This window comes from Zootoca vivipara, chromosome 4 (genome assembly GCF_965207765.1).
Source record: "Zootoca vivipara chromosome 4, rZooViv2.hap1.1, whole genome shotgun sequence".
NCBI lineage: Eukaryota > Metazoa > Chordata > Lepidosauria > Squamata > Lacertidae > Zootoca > Zootoca vivipara.
Genome location: NC_142587.1, coordinates 32575558 through 32591182, shown reverse-complemented (window position 1 = coordinate 32591182; position 15625 = coordinate 32575558). Strand labels below are relative to the sequence as shown.

Genomic DNA, 15625 nt, shown 5'->3' with positions numbered 1-15625 from the left:
TCCTGGAGCAAAGTTTGCAACCAGGAGCAGCTACTTCTGGGTTAGCAGAGCTCATAACCTGAAGCGTTCGTAACCAGAGGCGTTCATAACCACAGGTACCACTGTATTTAAAGAGAAGTAAAGGAAAAAGTGATAGGATTCAGTCCAGCAAGACCTTGCATGCTACAGGTGGCGTTTTTGCCAGAAACATCCCTTTAATGAGCATAAGGTTTTGGCTTAAATTTGAAATGGGTATAAATAAGGTTGTATGGCATCTAGGGCAGTACAGCATTTCACTCAATAAGTTAAGCAATGTACTTTGATGCTTACAATAGTGCAATAAAAATGAAAGTTACTTTCCTTTTTCCAAAATGTTGACATTCTAATCCTCAAATTTGCTTCTGATTAACTCTAGGCTTGTGAATGTCCTCTATATTGGAAAGGTCCACTATTTTTTTGTGCTGGAGGAGAAAGAACGGGATTTGTATCGGTTCATAAATTTGTTGCAATGTGGCGGAAGTAAGTATGATTTATTTAGCACGGGCATTTCATCATGCTTTAAATAGTTTAACTGAATAACTTTCCTAGAAAAAAACCCAGCATTAGAATAAGGAACATGGCGAGAGTTTTAAAATATTTATTGTCTTCTTCCCCCATCCCCAAAATGTATATTTGGATTTGGTGTAAAACAACCATGCCATTTCAAAGTGAAGTTTTTTTAAAAGAGAAGGAAAAATAAGATGCTTGAAAAAGTTCAGAAACAAAGGCATTGCTGGGTTTGAACAGTAAGTCTTTTAAGCCTGCTAGATTCCTAACATTTTGCAATTTAAGAAATTTAGGGTTATTATTATTAATAGTTGCTATTTCAGGCATTACAATAGAATGACATATATAAAACAGTTATGCATGTAAAACAATTTCCCAGTGCTTTTTTTCTTTAAAAAATATGTTTAGGGGTACTGTCGTTTTGACTCACGAAAGTCACCATTTTATAGTTCAAATTGGGAAAAATAAATATAGTAAATGGACAAAAGTACAAAGATTCACAAAATGTTTAGAGGTATGCATACCACTATTTTAAAAGGCTTATGGAAAGAGAAACATATTTAGCACGCACCAAAAAGCCAATAGAGGATGCCCTTTTCTGATATGCAACGGATAAGGTCAACCACAGGAAAGGCTCAATTTTCACATTGTGTGGAATAGACCTCCTGAGAGGATGCTATCTGCAAGAGGTCCTCGTGCAGAGCGCAGTGATTGGTTGGGTATGTAGGAGGTGATTGGAGCATCTGTGGCTCACCTGGGGCCCTCCAGATGTTGTAGGACTATCAGTCTTAGCCAGTATAGCCAGTGGTCAGGAATAATGAGTATTGTATTCCAGCAGTATCCGAGGGATCACAGATTAGCCACCTCTAGATCAGAGATTTCATTAATTCTTATGCATACATTTTGAGCTGATCTCCTGCTGGGGAAAAACCGGTTGCATTACAAAGAAATACAGTACAACAGTTGCACTAGCAGAAGCTTGTTGTGCAGCAGATGATAATTGCTCAATCTGTTGCACAATAATCTTCAAGGGAATTTGTGTTTCCCCCTACACAACAGCTGCTTGTTCTTGTGCAACATTCTTTGGTAATGTACTTTTGCTTTCCTTTGTGCAACCATGTTCCACCAGCACAAGTATATTGCTAAGTGGCTTTAACTTAGTACAGCCGTACCTTGTTTGTCAAACAGAAACCGTTCTGGAAGTCCGGTTGACTTCTGAAAATGTACAACAACCAAGGCGCGGCTTCCAATTGGCTGCAGGAGTTTCCTGCACTCATTCGGAAGCTGTGTTGGACATTTGGCTTCCAAAGAACGTTTGCAAACTGGAACACTCACTTCCGGGTTTGTGGCATTCGGGAGCCAAAACGTTCGAGTTACAAACAACTCACAGGGCATTTAACTTAATATACATGTGCACATTAGACTACTTATGCATTTCAGGATTCTACAGACTTGCCATGATGCTGCCTCCAAGTTTGTTCATCTTCTCAAGAGCCCTGGATGTAACTATTTGGTACAAGAAGACTTCATTCCATTTTTACAAGTAAATTGCACTTTCTTGCTTGCTATTTTTATGTCATGAACATTTAAAAAGACTTTAGTTTACTTTCCATTCTTTTTTTAAAGAAATACACATGACTAGCCCTTATCTGCTAACTCAATGACACACAAGCTGAAAGATAGAAAAGCTGAAGCCATTCCTAGGCAGCCTGATTACTAGAACATGTGAAAATGAATCTGTGCTAGTTTTCTCACCCAAAGTTGATTCTGTCTCCATAGCCTTCTAAAGCCTTTCTATTCCTTTTCTAGCTTGCATTCAGATTACATATGAGCGTTCGCCGAGCTCCCTACTCTGAATCCATGCTTGTCTTCCCTCCTCCTCCAAACTGTTTTCCTCAATTACTACTTCCTCTTTGGAGAAGAACCCTTTCCCCAAATTACTGGAATTTTGCATATTATTTCTAAAATTAGAATTCTGTTTTTCTTCCAAAAAATGAAACCTACTTTTCAAATAAGTTAAGACATTGTACTTAAGTACCAACAACATGCTTCTAACCTTTGTGCTTCTTTCTTAGGATGTGGTCAATAGTCATCCCAGTCTAGTCTTCCTAAAGGAAGCATCAGAATTTCATTCTCGGTATATAACAACAGTAAGTGTCTGATATATAAAGCTTGTTTTTTCTTGGGGCCAATCTAGAACGATTTGAGCATATAACACCAATCCTGGCACAACTGCACTGGCTGCCAATTAGTTTCTGGGCCCAATTCAAAGGGCTGGTGTTGACCTATAAAGCCTTAATACCTCAATACCTTAGGGCTGCCTCTCCCCATACAAACCAACCCAAATCCTGCACTTGTCATCTGAGGCTCTTTTCCATGCCCACCCCCCCTCCCAGAGAGGTTTGGGGAATGGGCCTTTTCTGTGGTGGCTCCCTGATTGTGGAGTGGCTTGCCTTTCACCATCATTACATGTTTTTAGATGCCAAGCAAAAACATTCCTCTTTACCCATGCCTATGGCTATTAAATAACTGAAATAAGTGAAAGTGTGGGGGAGTAGACTGTTGTTATAATATGGCCATTCCACCAGTCAAAACGATATCCCTTCCCCTGCTGTTCTGCGAGTTCTCCTGATCCCTCAGAGCCGACGAGATGTGTGTGTGTGTGTGGATAGCAGGGTAAAGCTCCATTAAATTAGTGAAACTATTTGAATTGAGTAACATGAGTCTGCCACCATCACATATAATATTACTACTACTACCACTTCCATTTATACACCACACTTTATCAAAAGATCTCAGGGTGGTGTACAGCATTAGAAACACCTTACAAAACATCAGTGATCAAAACATAATAAAAACATACAGTAAAAAGCATACTGACAGACAGCCTAATAGTAAAATAATAATTAGTGCAACATTGAATTCCATAAAATATCCCACTGAAAGTTTTCTCAGCTTTGTTTAGGTAAGTACAAGCCTTTTAAACCTTGTAGAATGTAGAAAGCAGGGATTTGGAGGAGAAAGCACAGTGGCTATAGATTAAGCCCGAAAGATCTGTCAAGGTTTTGAGCAAGTTAAGTTGAAGGAGTGTTTGCATCATACTTAAGTACTCAGACTATTTGAATGAATCCAGTTGGTGCTTCATTCATGCTTTATTTTTGTTTCAGGTAATACAAAGGATATTTTATACCGTGAACAGATCCTGGTCAGGAAGGATCACTTGTAACGAACTCAGAAAAAGCAGTTTTTTACAGGTATGATCTGTGTAGTTTTGTGAATACACAACATAAGCCTTTATATGTTAACTGTTCAAATACAGGGCACTGAAATCAATGAGCACCAGATGGTTTAGAGCAGTGTTTCCCAAAGTGGGTGATACTGCTTCCTTGGAGGGTGCTGGAACTATCGGGGGGGGGGGGGCACTAGCAACCTCCAGTGCAACTGGGGGGAGGGGGCAATGGAAGCATAAAGAACATTTTGAAAAACCGTTCCTGCATGTTTCATCTGTTGTGTAATGACGCTAACTCCCAGGTTGGGCTCTGTTGCAGAATGGCAACTCCTCCCCTGGACCCAGGGGTTGAGCTGGAGGTGAGGGTTTTTCCTGGGCTTGGGTGAACCCTTTTCGGCTTCACCCAGGAAGTGGATTGCAGCTTGACTGCCTATTTATATAGATACATGCAAATTTGTCACTGCATATTTCTGTTTGTTCAATTAAAGAAGGTAGAATTCCAGGGTGTGTGCTGAGTATTTTATTTTATTTTTCTGAAAGGGGGGTAGCAGGCCAAATAAGTTTGGGAACCTCTGGTTTAGAGGGCGAACTGGTTTTTTCCCTGTGGATCTTAGTTCTGTTCGGGAATATATTTTTTTGCAGTTAGCCAGTAAGGCTTAATGCTTGCGATTTGATAATGTTCCAGTTTAATTTTAAGTTGGTTTGTTGAAAGCCTGCTGCAGGAGGTTGTGCCATATTTATTTAAGATAGATCATATTTTTAATCAAAGAACTGTTAAGCACAGTTCAGGCCGTAGTTTGAATCATGATTAACATACATCATTGCAGAGGAAGATGCAGGTTTGCATGCTTCCTCTCCCTTGATTTACATGGGAGGAGACAAGTGAAAGTTGTTTTCAGTTTTGACTAAATCGCAGTTCCCTGTTAAGATTCAGAACTTTGGGAAGTTGTTGGTATAGATACTATAGGCTTTCTGGTTATTAAATCAACTCAGTGGGGCCTATAAGATATTGAATTCTTCCTACAAGCTGCTAATACGGTACTTCCTCTCTTTTTTATCAATAGAATGTGGCATTATTGGAAGAGGAAGTAGATATTAACCAGCTGACAGAATATTTTTCATATGAGCACTTCTATGTAATCTACTGCAAATTTTGGGAGCTGGATACAGACCATGACCTTTATATTGATCCGAAGGATTTAGCTCGGCATAGTGACCATGGTATGACAAATGGAACAATTCAGTTCATTTTGGATAGTGCATGAGAGTACATTTCTGAGTCTGCAAAGCTGGAAGATGTCTTATGCTCTTCTGTGACAGCACAGAAGTTGCCAGCCGGAGCTGCTACACTAGCTTTGTTGCAGATAGGTGGCTGTTGCTTACTTGGAGGGGGGAGGCCGATGCAAGTGGAAACACACCAGCAGAGCCATTCTGTTGACTTCCCCACTGTGTCTCCTTTTTGGTAAGAAACAGCGACCCACTGTGAAGCCAGCCTAGTGACTCTGTCCCCACCTTACAAACTGCTTCTGTGATAGTATCCATATTTGTAGCAAACCAATCCTTAATCTTTGATCATAGTTCATTCCATTAAATTTTCAAATACATAAAAGAATAGTCTGTAGACCTGGATGTTACATGTGTAAAAACACTGTGTATTTTAGCATATCTGAGGAACATTCCTGTAGATTGGGAGCGAGCTTCTCCTGCACACACAGTACTCAGAATCAATGTGTGCTTTCCTATGCCACTTCTGTGTGATGTTTGCTGTATGACTCTTCTTAGTGTTTGTGTGGCAATGTCCCTCCCTCCCCATGAGAATAAAGACACACGACACATCAGATAGATTTAAATGGGCGAAAAGGCCACAACTTTATTGGTTACGGATGTTGAGCGGTATTGGCTTAGGCATTGGACCCTAACCGTCTATACTCCAACCTGTGTGTTGGACATCCGGGAAGAGTTAACCACCAGTAAGGAGCCCAGTGATGTACATCAACCGGAACTCCTCCTGTGATCACCTTTAACGGAATACAGTCATGCCTCGGTTTAAGTACACTTCGGTTTGAGTACTTTCAGTTTAAGTACTCTGCGGACCCGTCTGGAACGGATTAATCCACTTTCCATTACTTTCAATGGGAAAGTTCGCTTTAGATTAAGTACGCTTCAGGTTAAGTACAGACTTCCGGAACCAATTGTGTACTTAAACCAAGGTACCACTGTACTCCTCCATTTGCAGGGCAGGTGATGGCGCTACCTACCCTCCTCAGCTCTAACACAATTTCCAATGCCTAACCGCCAAACCAATAGTTGTGATGAATTGCTACGAGGTAGGCGGAAAAAAACCTTGGCCAGCCCAAGTGGAAAAAGTCCTACCAGGCGCCTTGACCAACCAAGGCGACAAACCATAGCAAGGTCAAAGCTAGCCTGGAGGGTGGGTGGCGGGCGGGTGAACCAATGCAGCTGGTGAGCGGGGTGAAAGAGGGTGGGTTCCCACCCTTCACCTGCTTAAAGGAAGCAGGACACGCCCTCCAGCCGACAGGATTGGTTGGCCCTCGAATGATGCGGACGGGAACCCCCAATCGCTCAGGGGCTGACCTCTCAGCCCCTGCTCGCGTGGTCGGGTCGTGAGGCCTACAACTCCACCTCCGACGCAGGCACGGAAGTGGTTTTACAGTATCTATAGTGCTTATAATTTCCTTTGCAGTGCTGTATCTGAGATTTTGCTGAATGAGAAATATTTGAAAGTTGAACTAAACTGTAGGGTTTCATCTGCTTTAAACATTTTCTGAGGAACTAGTTATAAAAAGGCAGTCTGCAGTAGTAAAATACAACTATAGTATAGTAGCTTGGCTGGTACCAGTGCAGAACATGTGTGTTAGTTTAATGATGTTGCACTCTTCTGAGGAAGTGTGCATGAATGTCCTGAGGACAATTACCAATACACAGTCAAGAGCTATGATCAAAGAGGTTTGGGGCTATATACCTTTTACACTGTCATATGTCATTTTATCTGTACTGCTAAGCCTCCAGATTGGCTAACAGAACTAACACTTCCATTGTGCCGATTATCCCTTCTAGACTCACACTGAATTTGAAATTAAAATTGAACTGGATTTATGTTTCTTTTATAAGAAGTTTTAATTATGCACACCTAAGAAGGGGCTAGAATTTTGAACAGAACAATGTCTGTTCAGTGGGCCACTTCATATGCTCAGCGTTCTTACCTGGCATGAGAATCCCTTTACATCACGAGCAGTGTTCTTGCCATGCATATATATGTAGTATGTGATATACATGTAGGCCTGAGGGATGCAGTTTTCTCTCCCCCAAGAGACACTCTCTCCCCCATGGGAAAATACAGGGCAAACTGGGCATACTGACATCACACTTCCTTTACCTTCCTTTGGACTTCCTTGTCCAAAGAGGATCTCTGCTGGGTGGGTATTGATTGTTAGGCCAGAGTCCTTAGATGTTGATTCCTTGGTGAACTAAGGCTTCATTTGCTGGAGTGGGGAGGAAAATTGTTCAGTGAAGCCAGAGTACGAATGTGTTCCAGAAGAAATGTGAGATGTTTTTCAAAAATTCAGGTTGGTAATTGTCCAGGTAGAAGCAGGAACATGTGTTCAGTTGCAGGCATTTAAATAGCATTTGTAAATATTATAAGACTCCCAGGCCCTATATTTTAACTGATTTTAATATTGGGTTTTTATAATGTTGTATCGTGTCCTGTGACCTTATAGTGAAGAACACATAAGAAATCTAATAAATAATAAATAAGGCAAGGAATGAAGTATTTCTAATAAAGTGTTTATGGACAAGCTCCAAAACATTTAAAATGTATGATTTAACTTTAACATATTGACTTTAACCATTTTGCTCTTTCACAGCTATATCTAATCGGATGATAGAGAGGATTTTCTCAGGAGCTGTAACAAGGTGTCTCTTTTTTACTTATTGAATTTAAATTTAACCATCATGCTTCAAGATTAGTTGGCAAAGTGCATGGACAGCTGAATTCTGATTAATATGAAAAATATTTCTAAGATTCAATATTTCCCTTAATATTGATTATTCTAAATGCTACATTTTAAAAAAGATTGACAAACTGTAGGCTAATTTATAAATTCTTTTCCATATATTAAAAGTACAATTTGGCTATAAAGAAAAAACAACTGCATTTTCATGACTGACAGCAACAGTTGTGTTTTAGAGTACTAATACTGTACACATATTAGTGTTCAGTGGCACGGGTGGTGCTGTGGGTTAAACCACAGAGCCTAAGGCTTGCCAATCAGAAGGTCGGCCGTTTGAATCCCCATGACGGGGTGAGCTCCCATTGCTCAGTCCCAGCTCCTGCCAACCTAGCAGTTCGAAAGCGCGTCAAAGTGCAAGTAGATCCGCTACAGCGGGAAGGTAAATGGTGTTTCCGTGTGCTGCTCTGGTTCGCCAGAAGCGGCTTTGTCATGCTGGCCACATGACTTGGAAGCTGTACGCTGGCTCCCTCGGCCAATAACGTGAGATGAGCGCCGCAACCCCAGAGTCGGTCACGACTGGACCTAATGGTCAGGGGTCCCTTTACCTTACACATACGAAAACAGTTTTTAATACCTTCTCTTCTCCCTTTGCTTTAATCACCTGAATCTCAAAGAGGCAAGAAAGCACAGAAAGAAGGAAAAATAAGTTATGCTGATTTTGTATGGTTTTTGATATCTGAAGAGGACAAAAAGACTGCAACCAGGTAAGAATAAATAGCTGTTACGAGTATAATTGCAGGCCTTTTATACAAGATCATGGGGTCAGGTGACTTGTGCTGCTATCAAAGTTCGATAATAAAAATTCATTTTATAGATCTTATGTTCAGTACTAATGAATTAAGAGGTTTGTATGTTAAGGAGAGGCTGGGTGCCAGCTGTCAGGGATGCAATTATTTCATACTACATTGAGCCAGAGGGTTAGGGTAAGAAATAATGTTGGCATTCGTCTGTCTCAAGGTACCATTGCATTAGCAGTGCCAAAGTGACTTCCCTAGGGCGCAAGCCTCAGCAGTGTGTTTGGCAGCAGCTCAGCTGCAGGAGTTGCCAGAAAGAGGCACACAAGGCACCATCAAACTGTCTTAGGAACCCCAATCCGGATTTGTGTAGGGTTTATTCCTTAGCCATTTCTTCTTCCGAAGACAAGGCAGCAGAGGTTTTTCCTTCTTCCAGATGTTCTACTGTCGCAGCTTGACGAGCCCCATCTGCTCCTCACTTCCCTCTGCAGCATGTGCAGAAATCACCTTCTTGACCTTTGGAACCACAATTTTTCTTGTCTACTCAATTCCCTTCATATGCAGGGGAAGTCCCTAACTCACCAAGGGTTTGAGAGCCACTGGCTACCCTCACCTGGTTTAGCCAGCAACAGAGAATGTGATTTCTGACTATGTCCCTCTCCAGTATTCCCCACAAATCTGTTCTGGAAGGGTTTTTCGGGGACTGGAGTTGCAGGAGCAGAGAGAGAATCAAAGAGGGTATTCTGTTAGGCGCTACCTCTATACTTGAGCAACTTCACTGAGAAGAACCCACTGGATTCCACCCAATGTGTCCCAAACATTGAATGACATGTGTAATACTCCAAGCAATATTCACATACAAGCAATTGCTGCCGAGTACTTTTGGTGTCGTTGAAAGTTTAAAAGCTCAGCATGTGTTCTCAGCATTTCACAAATTTTCAGCCATTTGCAAAAGGTCCGTTGTGTTTATTATGTTATAACAAAGGACATAAAAATACATTTGAAATTGGGTGCTAAATTGTTTAATTATTCTTTGCAGCATTGAATACTGGTTTCGCTGCATGGACCTTGATGGGGATGGTGTATTGTCAATGTATGAACTGCAGTACTTTTATGAAGAGCAATGTCAAAAACTCGACAATATGGCCATTGAACCACTGCCATTTGAAGATTGCCTTTGCCAGATGCTTGATCTTGTGAAACCAGAGTGTGAAGGTGATAGGTTCTTTTCCATCTTAACAGCCTCTCTGCAGCAATTTTTTGCTAACAAGATAAAATCATGTATGACGTCTCTTTGGCTATATCTTCTGGTTTAGTTATCACACTTAGCAGGCAAAATTCATCTGATAAATTGCATTATGTCAGGATTTCAGTCATAATTTCCAACCTGAAAATTGGCAAAATTATCAGGCTGAGTCAAAAGTTTGCTAAAATAAGAATTGTCACCACCCCCCACCCCCAGAATTCATAGAGTCTTCATCCTCTTGGGAAGATGCTCCAAACGGACTGTTTTGATTTTAATAGTAATAGGAAACATTATTTTTGAGAAGAACTTACTACACAGATCTTAATTGGGGGATCTCTCATATAGGGGTTATTAGTCCTAGTTCACATAATCAGTAAAAGCAACATTTATAAGCCTCTTCAGTTTTCCAAATACTTCTATCACAGCCCCTAACTTATCAAATGTTTAAAACCTTGTTTCTGATCCTGTTTCCAGGGAAAATAACTCTTCATGACTTAAAGAAGTGCAAGATGGCAAATGTGTTTTTTGACACCTTTTTCAACATTGAGAAGTATTTAGACCATGAGCAGAAGGATCAGTTTTCTATGTTGAGGGTAAGAACAATTAGTGTCAAAGTTGATGTTCATAAGCTTAACAGTCTCCTTGATACTTTCATTTAACATTCTTCAGTATTATAAGCACCATTGATCATACTCCTAGGGCACTGAAAACGAAAACCAAGAACTGTCTGATTGGGAAAAATATGCTGCTGAAGAGTATGATGTCCTAGTAGCAGAGGAAGCAGCTAGTGACCAGTGGAATGATTGGTGAGTAGAGTTTTTAAGACTTGATGTTTTTATTTTGTTTTTAGATATGCTGTAAGCCACCCAGAGTGGCTGGGGAAACCCAGCCAGACGGACAGGGTATAATAATTATTATTATTATTATTATTATTATTATTATTATTATTATTATTATTATTAGTTTTGTTATTATTTATTATTATCATTTATTACTACTACAGTTACAGAATCTCTGTTCTTAATATTAGCAAGAGAGGTTGGTTTTATTACCACAGCTCAGGCTTGGTTAGACAGGAGTGATTAATTCAGGGAAAGATGATTATTTAATGAAGAATTTGATTTCCTGCAACAAAACACAAACCTGTTCTGGGTACAGGCTGCAACCATGGCTTTTCTAGGGGAAGTCCGCATGCAGCCTAGCCCAAGCTTATTTCGAAAGCCACATGAGAGAGCAAGTTTTCAAAGCCATGCCTAAGAATATTGGCCACGGTTTAGCTGGGGGGGGGGGCCTCTGCGTATGTTGTTAAAATCAATCTCCCATCATTCCTTTCTTTTGGACATACTGGCGTGGCCTGATGAGAAGTTGACGCAAACACCTGGAGTGCCACAGGTTCCCCATTTCTGATTTAGTTGAGCGTTCACATCACACAGCAAAGGGCTGGGCTTATATGCTGCTCTCTCCTCCCATGGAGGCAAGAGCCGTTCTCCTGAGTTTTGTTTTGCTTTCAGAGAAACTCAGTTTAGTGTTGCCTGTGTACTGGGGATTATGGTTGACAAGGAACAATCCAGCTTCAAGCTATGACCTACGAAGCTGACTTGTTTAACTGAGCGTTGCTTATTTTTAAACTATGTTCCCCTGTTCGTGCATAATGCTGAGGGTCTCTGAAAGTGAAAATCAAGTTTATAGAAATCTTCTTGGCAGCATGAAAGGAGGGGAGGGGAGCATATGAGAGGGATGCTTTGTTTGGGCTTATGGAGGCTTATCCAACACTAAGCCACAGTTTGTGTGCAAACAGGGCTACTGGCTCGTTAAGGTAAAACAGTAATTAAGTAACAACACTGATGAGCAGTTACCATTTCTGAACCTGCCTTGGTAAAGGTCAGTGTTTATGCAATCAGTTGATAACATTCATTGATAAAGCTGTCCCTGCAGCAGATTTTTAGTGAAAGTATCTAGGAAAACTGAGCCTACAAACTCCACTGTAAAGAAATTCTTCCTGTGCAACATGGGAGGGGTTTTCTAGAATAATGCCTTCAGGCCTCATCTAAGTCATACTCAGTAACTAACCTAAAATCCATTGAGTATGGTAGATAGCTATCACCAAAAATGGATCAGCTGGGAGCATAATGCAATAAAGTACAAGGTATGTCCATAAATATGTACTTTCTTCGTTAATTCTTATATTGCTCTTCTAGTTATGAAGCAGAATTGAACCCTGGAGATCATCAGAAGACCAATGTGCTGAAATATCAGATGGAAAAAAGGCCTTTCTTTGATATGCCTTCCCATTTGGCAGACGTTGACTTAGATGAGTATGACTATGAAGATGATTTTGAATGAATTGTGTTTGTATAAAAATAAGGACCGTCTGCAGCAGGTCTGCTAAATCTATGTAGGGCTTAGTTTCCAGAAAAAGTAAACTTAGTTCTTTGTGCTGCAAAGTTAATATTTTAATCATTTTGGATGATAGCTATTGTTAGTCACACTCAAAGTAGACATTGTAGACCCATTGAAATGAATGGTCTTATACATGAAGGTCAAAGGGCTTACTCTGAGTATGACTAACATCTAATATCACCCTTAGATACCTTGAAAAAAAGAAGTTGCTTTGTATGGAATTACTTTTTTGTATTTATTCATTAGATTGTTGCCTGTAAAATAGTTAATTTATTTATAGATAGGTTATATTATCTTTATGGAATTACATCGTACCTTCCCCTCCTCTAAAAAAAGAGAGAATTCTTCCCAGTTTTCATTTATAGAGAAAATGGTCTCCCAGCAGAAATCTAATAACTTTGCCAGAGTTCAAAGAGAAATATGTCACAGCTGTCAAAGCATCACTGGACAAGCTGGTGCATGCAGCAAAATGTGGTCTTGCCCTGAAAACTAACACACACACACACTGTGCTCCTTTTAGTCCTTCAACTTATACCCCGACCGCCACCCATTGCAAGAATGGTTTTTATCGCTCACACTCGACTGCAGTGGATGTTATATTCTGTGTCAAAGGAACCAATTTTTAAACCTTATGTAAGTTTTACTTGATCTGTGATGTGCACTAACCTTGTTATGGGCATTTAGTGTGTTTCCTCAATGGTTAGCTAATGACACATTCCATGAGTATTCATACCAATGGTGTCAGAGCAGCTGAACATTTTGATGCTTCCCTTGCCTATGTAAGGTGAGAAGTGATGGCTTTTTTGGACAAGCTAGAAGTTGCTACGCCAGTTTTTTAAAAGCATAAGGTTTGTAGTGCCTTAATTATCCCAATGTTCACACAAGGAACTAAATATTGTGTTCCGGGAAGATTTTTGCTGTTTTTCATGTAAAGCTATTTTGTTTGCAGTGCACATCCGATTAAAGCATTTAAATATGTTATTTTCAATTAAAGTTTTTTTCATATATGTAAATTCATTGATTTCCTTCAACATCTGTGTAGACTCTTTTAATACTACTGCAGCTTGTAACAGATGTCTGTTTGCACACAATAAGCCAGGGAGAAACCTATGGCAGGAGGCTTTCCTTTTTCACTTGCCCACAGTAAGAAAAGAATGTCTCACTTAGGCAGATTGAAACAATCACTCATTTTATTTTGCAAACATGATAATATAAAAGTATGAAACCAAACAGCTGTTTTACAAGCTCAGTGACAATGAATAGAGCACATTTTCACCCTAGTACCAATATTAGACTGTCATGGTATAGTACAAGAAAGCATATGAAATACAAATTAGAAATCATGTGTTCTTAAGGATTCCCACCCACCCACATACATAAATAGTTTCTCTTTCTCTATTCCCCAGAAACCCACTACCCTGCTTCTGTGTTAAAAAGTAAACAGTCTTTTTTCAAAAGTGGGCCATAGACCCAACATCATCTATATGGTAGGTTTTCCAATTGTTGCCCCGACTACAAATGCATCTGCTGTCACATTTTGGACAGAGAAACGAAGATGAAAATCAAATGTTTTCAGAAAAAAAGTGTAGTCACAACAGCATACCAAACCATGTAGTAACACTGGCTGAAGAAATTATTGTAATTGTGGCCATTACCTTTCTCATCATTCAGTTATACTGTAACCATACCATGTCATGCTTTCAGCTAACCAGGTGTGGTCCCCATTGCAATGCCTGTACTTTTCTTCATTCATGTGAAAAAACAGAGGGTATGTCCAAATGTCTTTGCTGCTTACGTCTCCTAAATAATACACAAATCAATGTTATTACACAGAGCTCTGTACAGACCCTGTGGCCTACTTGAATTACAGTTATATTGCTATGTGAATAATGTTTTCTAATAAAAATGTATTTTCAATCACCAGTTCCTCATCAGAGCAGAAATGAAGAATGGGTAACAGTGGTGCTCGGCAGATTGGGGTTTGAATTTAGGAGTTACCAGTTATGTGTGTGTCTTTAACAGGCATTAACAGTAGGCAGATATTACCGCAACAGATTAAAAAGAATACAGTACTGAGTGTTTTCCCAAGATTTGAAACGCTAAGTGAAAAGGCTAACCTTATTCTTCCCCACTCCACCAGTGTGTACTACCAACAAAATATCTGAAACCTCGATATAAAGCCATCCTTACCTGGTCAGCACCAACAACATCAATATCAGCCTCTTCAGCCAGAACCTCCACTGTATTTTCTACCTTGACACCATCTGGAATACTGAAATGAGAAGCCAGATAGATTACAAAACTGGTTTCCAAGGACAGCAACTAATCTAAAGGCCAAAAAAGACTTTCTTTTCTAATAGGAATCATGGAGAAACTTGTTTTTGAAATTTAAGAACTGGTGGCTAACAATACACTTCGGGAAGGACCCTGCCATTTCCAGTTAAAGAACAGCATACCAGAGCTCTGCCCAAGACTCTTGAGATCTGCTGCTAATTGGGAGTAGACAATATTGGGCTAAACAGACCCTACAAAACAGCTTCATATGTTCTTCAGTAGAGGTTGAGTTGAAATGATTCAGTTCTTAAGTGCTGCAGAAACTACAGCCAAGCGAGAGATTCCAAGTTACAAAGATAACCCCCAAGCCTGTTCCTTACCTATATTTTCTCTTCAGTCTTTCAGGACCAGTTTCTGATGCATATTCTTGGTGACAACTGTCATGAGATTTTAGCCTCTTCCTGCTTCTCAGTGCCAAGGAAGGGAGATCAGATGGGCATTGGGCTTGTGAAGGTGTGTTTGCCATCTCAGTGTGACTGGTTTTGGCGCAGGATCCTGGAAGCAACAAATTATATCTCTCATCCATCTACATGTCACTCAGTGCAAACGACTGAACACGCCACAATGCCTTAACACCGACAAGCATATTCCTAGAACCACTACTTGGGAGGTACCAATAGGTACACCCTAAGTCTGTGCACAGGGGAGCTGCCAGTTTCTCCTTTCTGACTGTTGTTCCTTGCACCACATCAAAGTCCACAATGAAACCTCAGGAGAGGGTTTATGTGGGGAGCCATGGTAGGGGAGAAAGAATATAAGAGTTCAAAGCTGAATGGGTTGCTTCCAGGGGCTAGGATGTAAAATGTTTTTTCAGTGGATACAGAAGCTTTTGTATTTCTGATCTTCAGGAGTGAATGTCTACGCTTATGTAGCCAAAACAGAGACAGCAGCAGCTTTTAAGTAACCCTGAGTTTTGCAAAAAGTATTTTTAAAAATGCAGCAAACAAAACCAAGGGAGCCTGCTCAGTGGGTACAAAATGCTGACTTACTTGGGGGAAACAAAACTAGCTTGGAGGGGAGATAGAATGGAGTTGCTGGGAAAGGTCTAATGATAGTTCTCTACCCTTTTTATATCTTATCTCACTGTCTAGATTCATACTGACCAGCCTTGTCAGCAACAGAA

General features: G+C 40.2%; 2 protein-coding genes across 10 annotated transcripts in view; one reads left to right on the top strand and one right to left on the bottom strand.

The window, feature by feature from the left end:
- PPP2R3B (protein phosphatase 2 regulatory subunit B''beta) overlaps positions 1–13101 on the top strand; it is a 35088-nt gene extending 21987 nt beyond the window's left edge. For all 3 annotated transcript variants that reach the window (XM_035115616.3, XM_088668678.1, XM_035115617.3), the window contains 11 exons: positions 395–498; positions 1966–2068; positions 2601–2675; positions 3693–3779; positions 4819–4975; positions 7642–7690; positions 8403–8492; positions 9562–9737; positions 10243–10361; positions 10468–10574; positions 11967–13101. In XM_035115616.3, the coding sequence (XP_034971507.1) occupies positions 395–498; positions 1966–2068; positions 2601–2675; positions 3693–3779; positions 4819–4975; positions 7642–7690; positions 8403–8492; positions 9562–9737; positions 10243–10361; positions 10468–10574; positions 11967–12111 (1212 nt within the window). In that variant the 3' untranslated portion in view covers positions 12112–13101. The remainder of the gene's footprint in view (positions 1–394; positions 499–1965; positions 2069–2600; positions 2676–3692; positions 3780–4818; positions 4976–7641; positions 7691–8402; positions 8493–9561; positions 9738–10242; positions 10362–10467; positions 10575–11966) is intronic.
- Positions 13102–13340: 239 nt separating this feature from the next.
- The window catches only part of LOC118085216 (cohesin subunit SA-2), a 58355-nt gene continuing 56070 nt past the window's right edge, over positions 13341–15625 (bottom strand). For all 7 annotated transcript variants that reach the window (XM_035115607.3, XM_088668676.1, XM_035115609.3 and 4 more), the window contains 3 exons: positions 14823–14997; positions 14359–14440; positions 13341–13968 (listed from right to left, as the gene is read on the bottom strand). In XM_035115607.3, the coding sequence (XP_034971498.2) occupies positions 13960–13968; positions 14359–14440; positions 14823–14997 (266 nt within the window). In that variant the 3' untranslated portion in view covers positions 13341–13959. The remainder of the gene's footprint in view (positions 13969–14358; positions 14441–14822; positions 14998–15625) is intronic.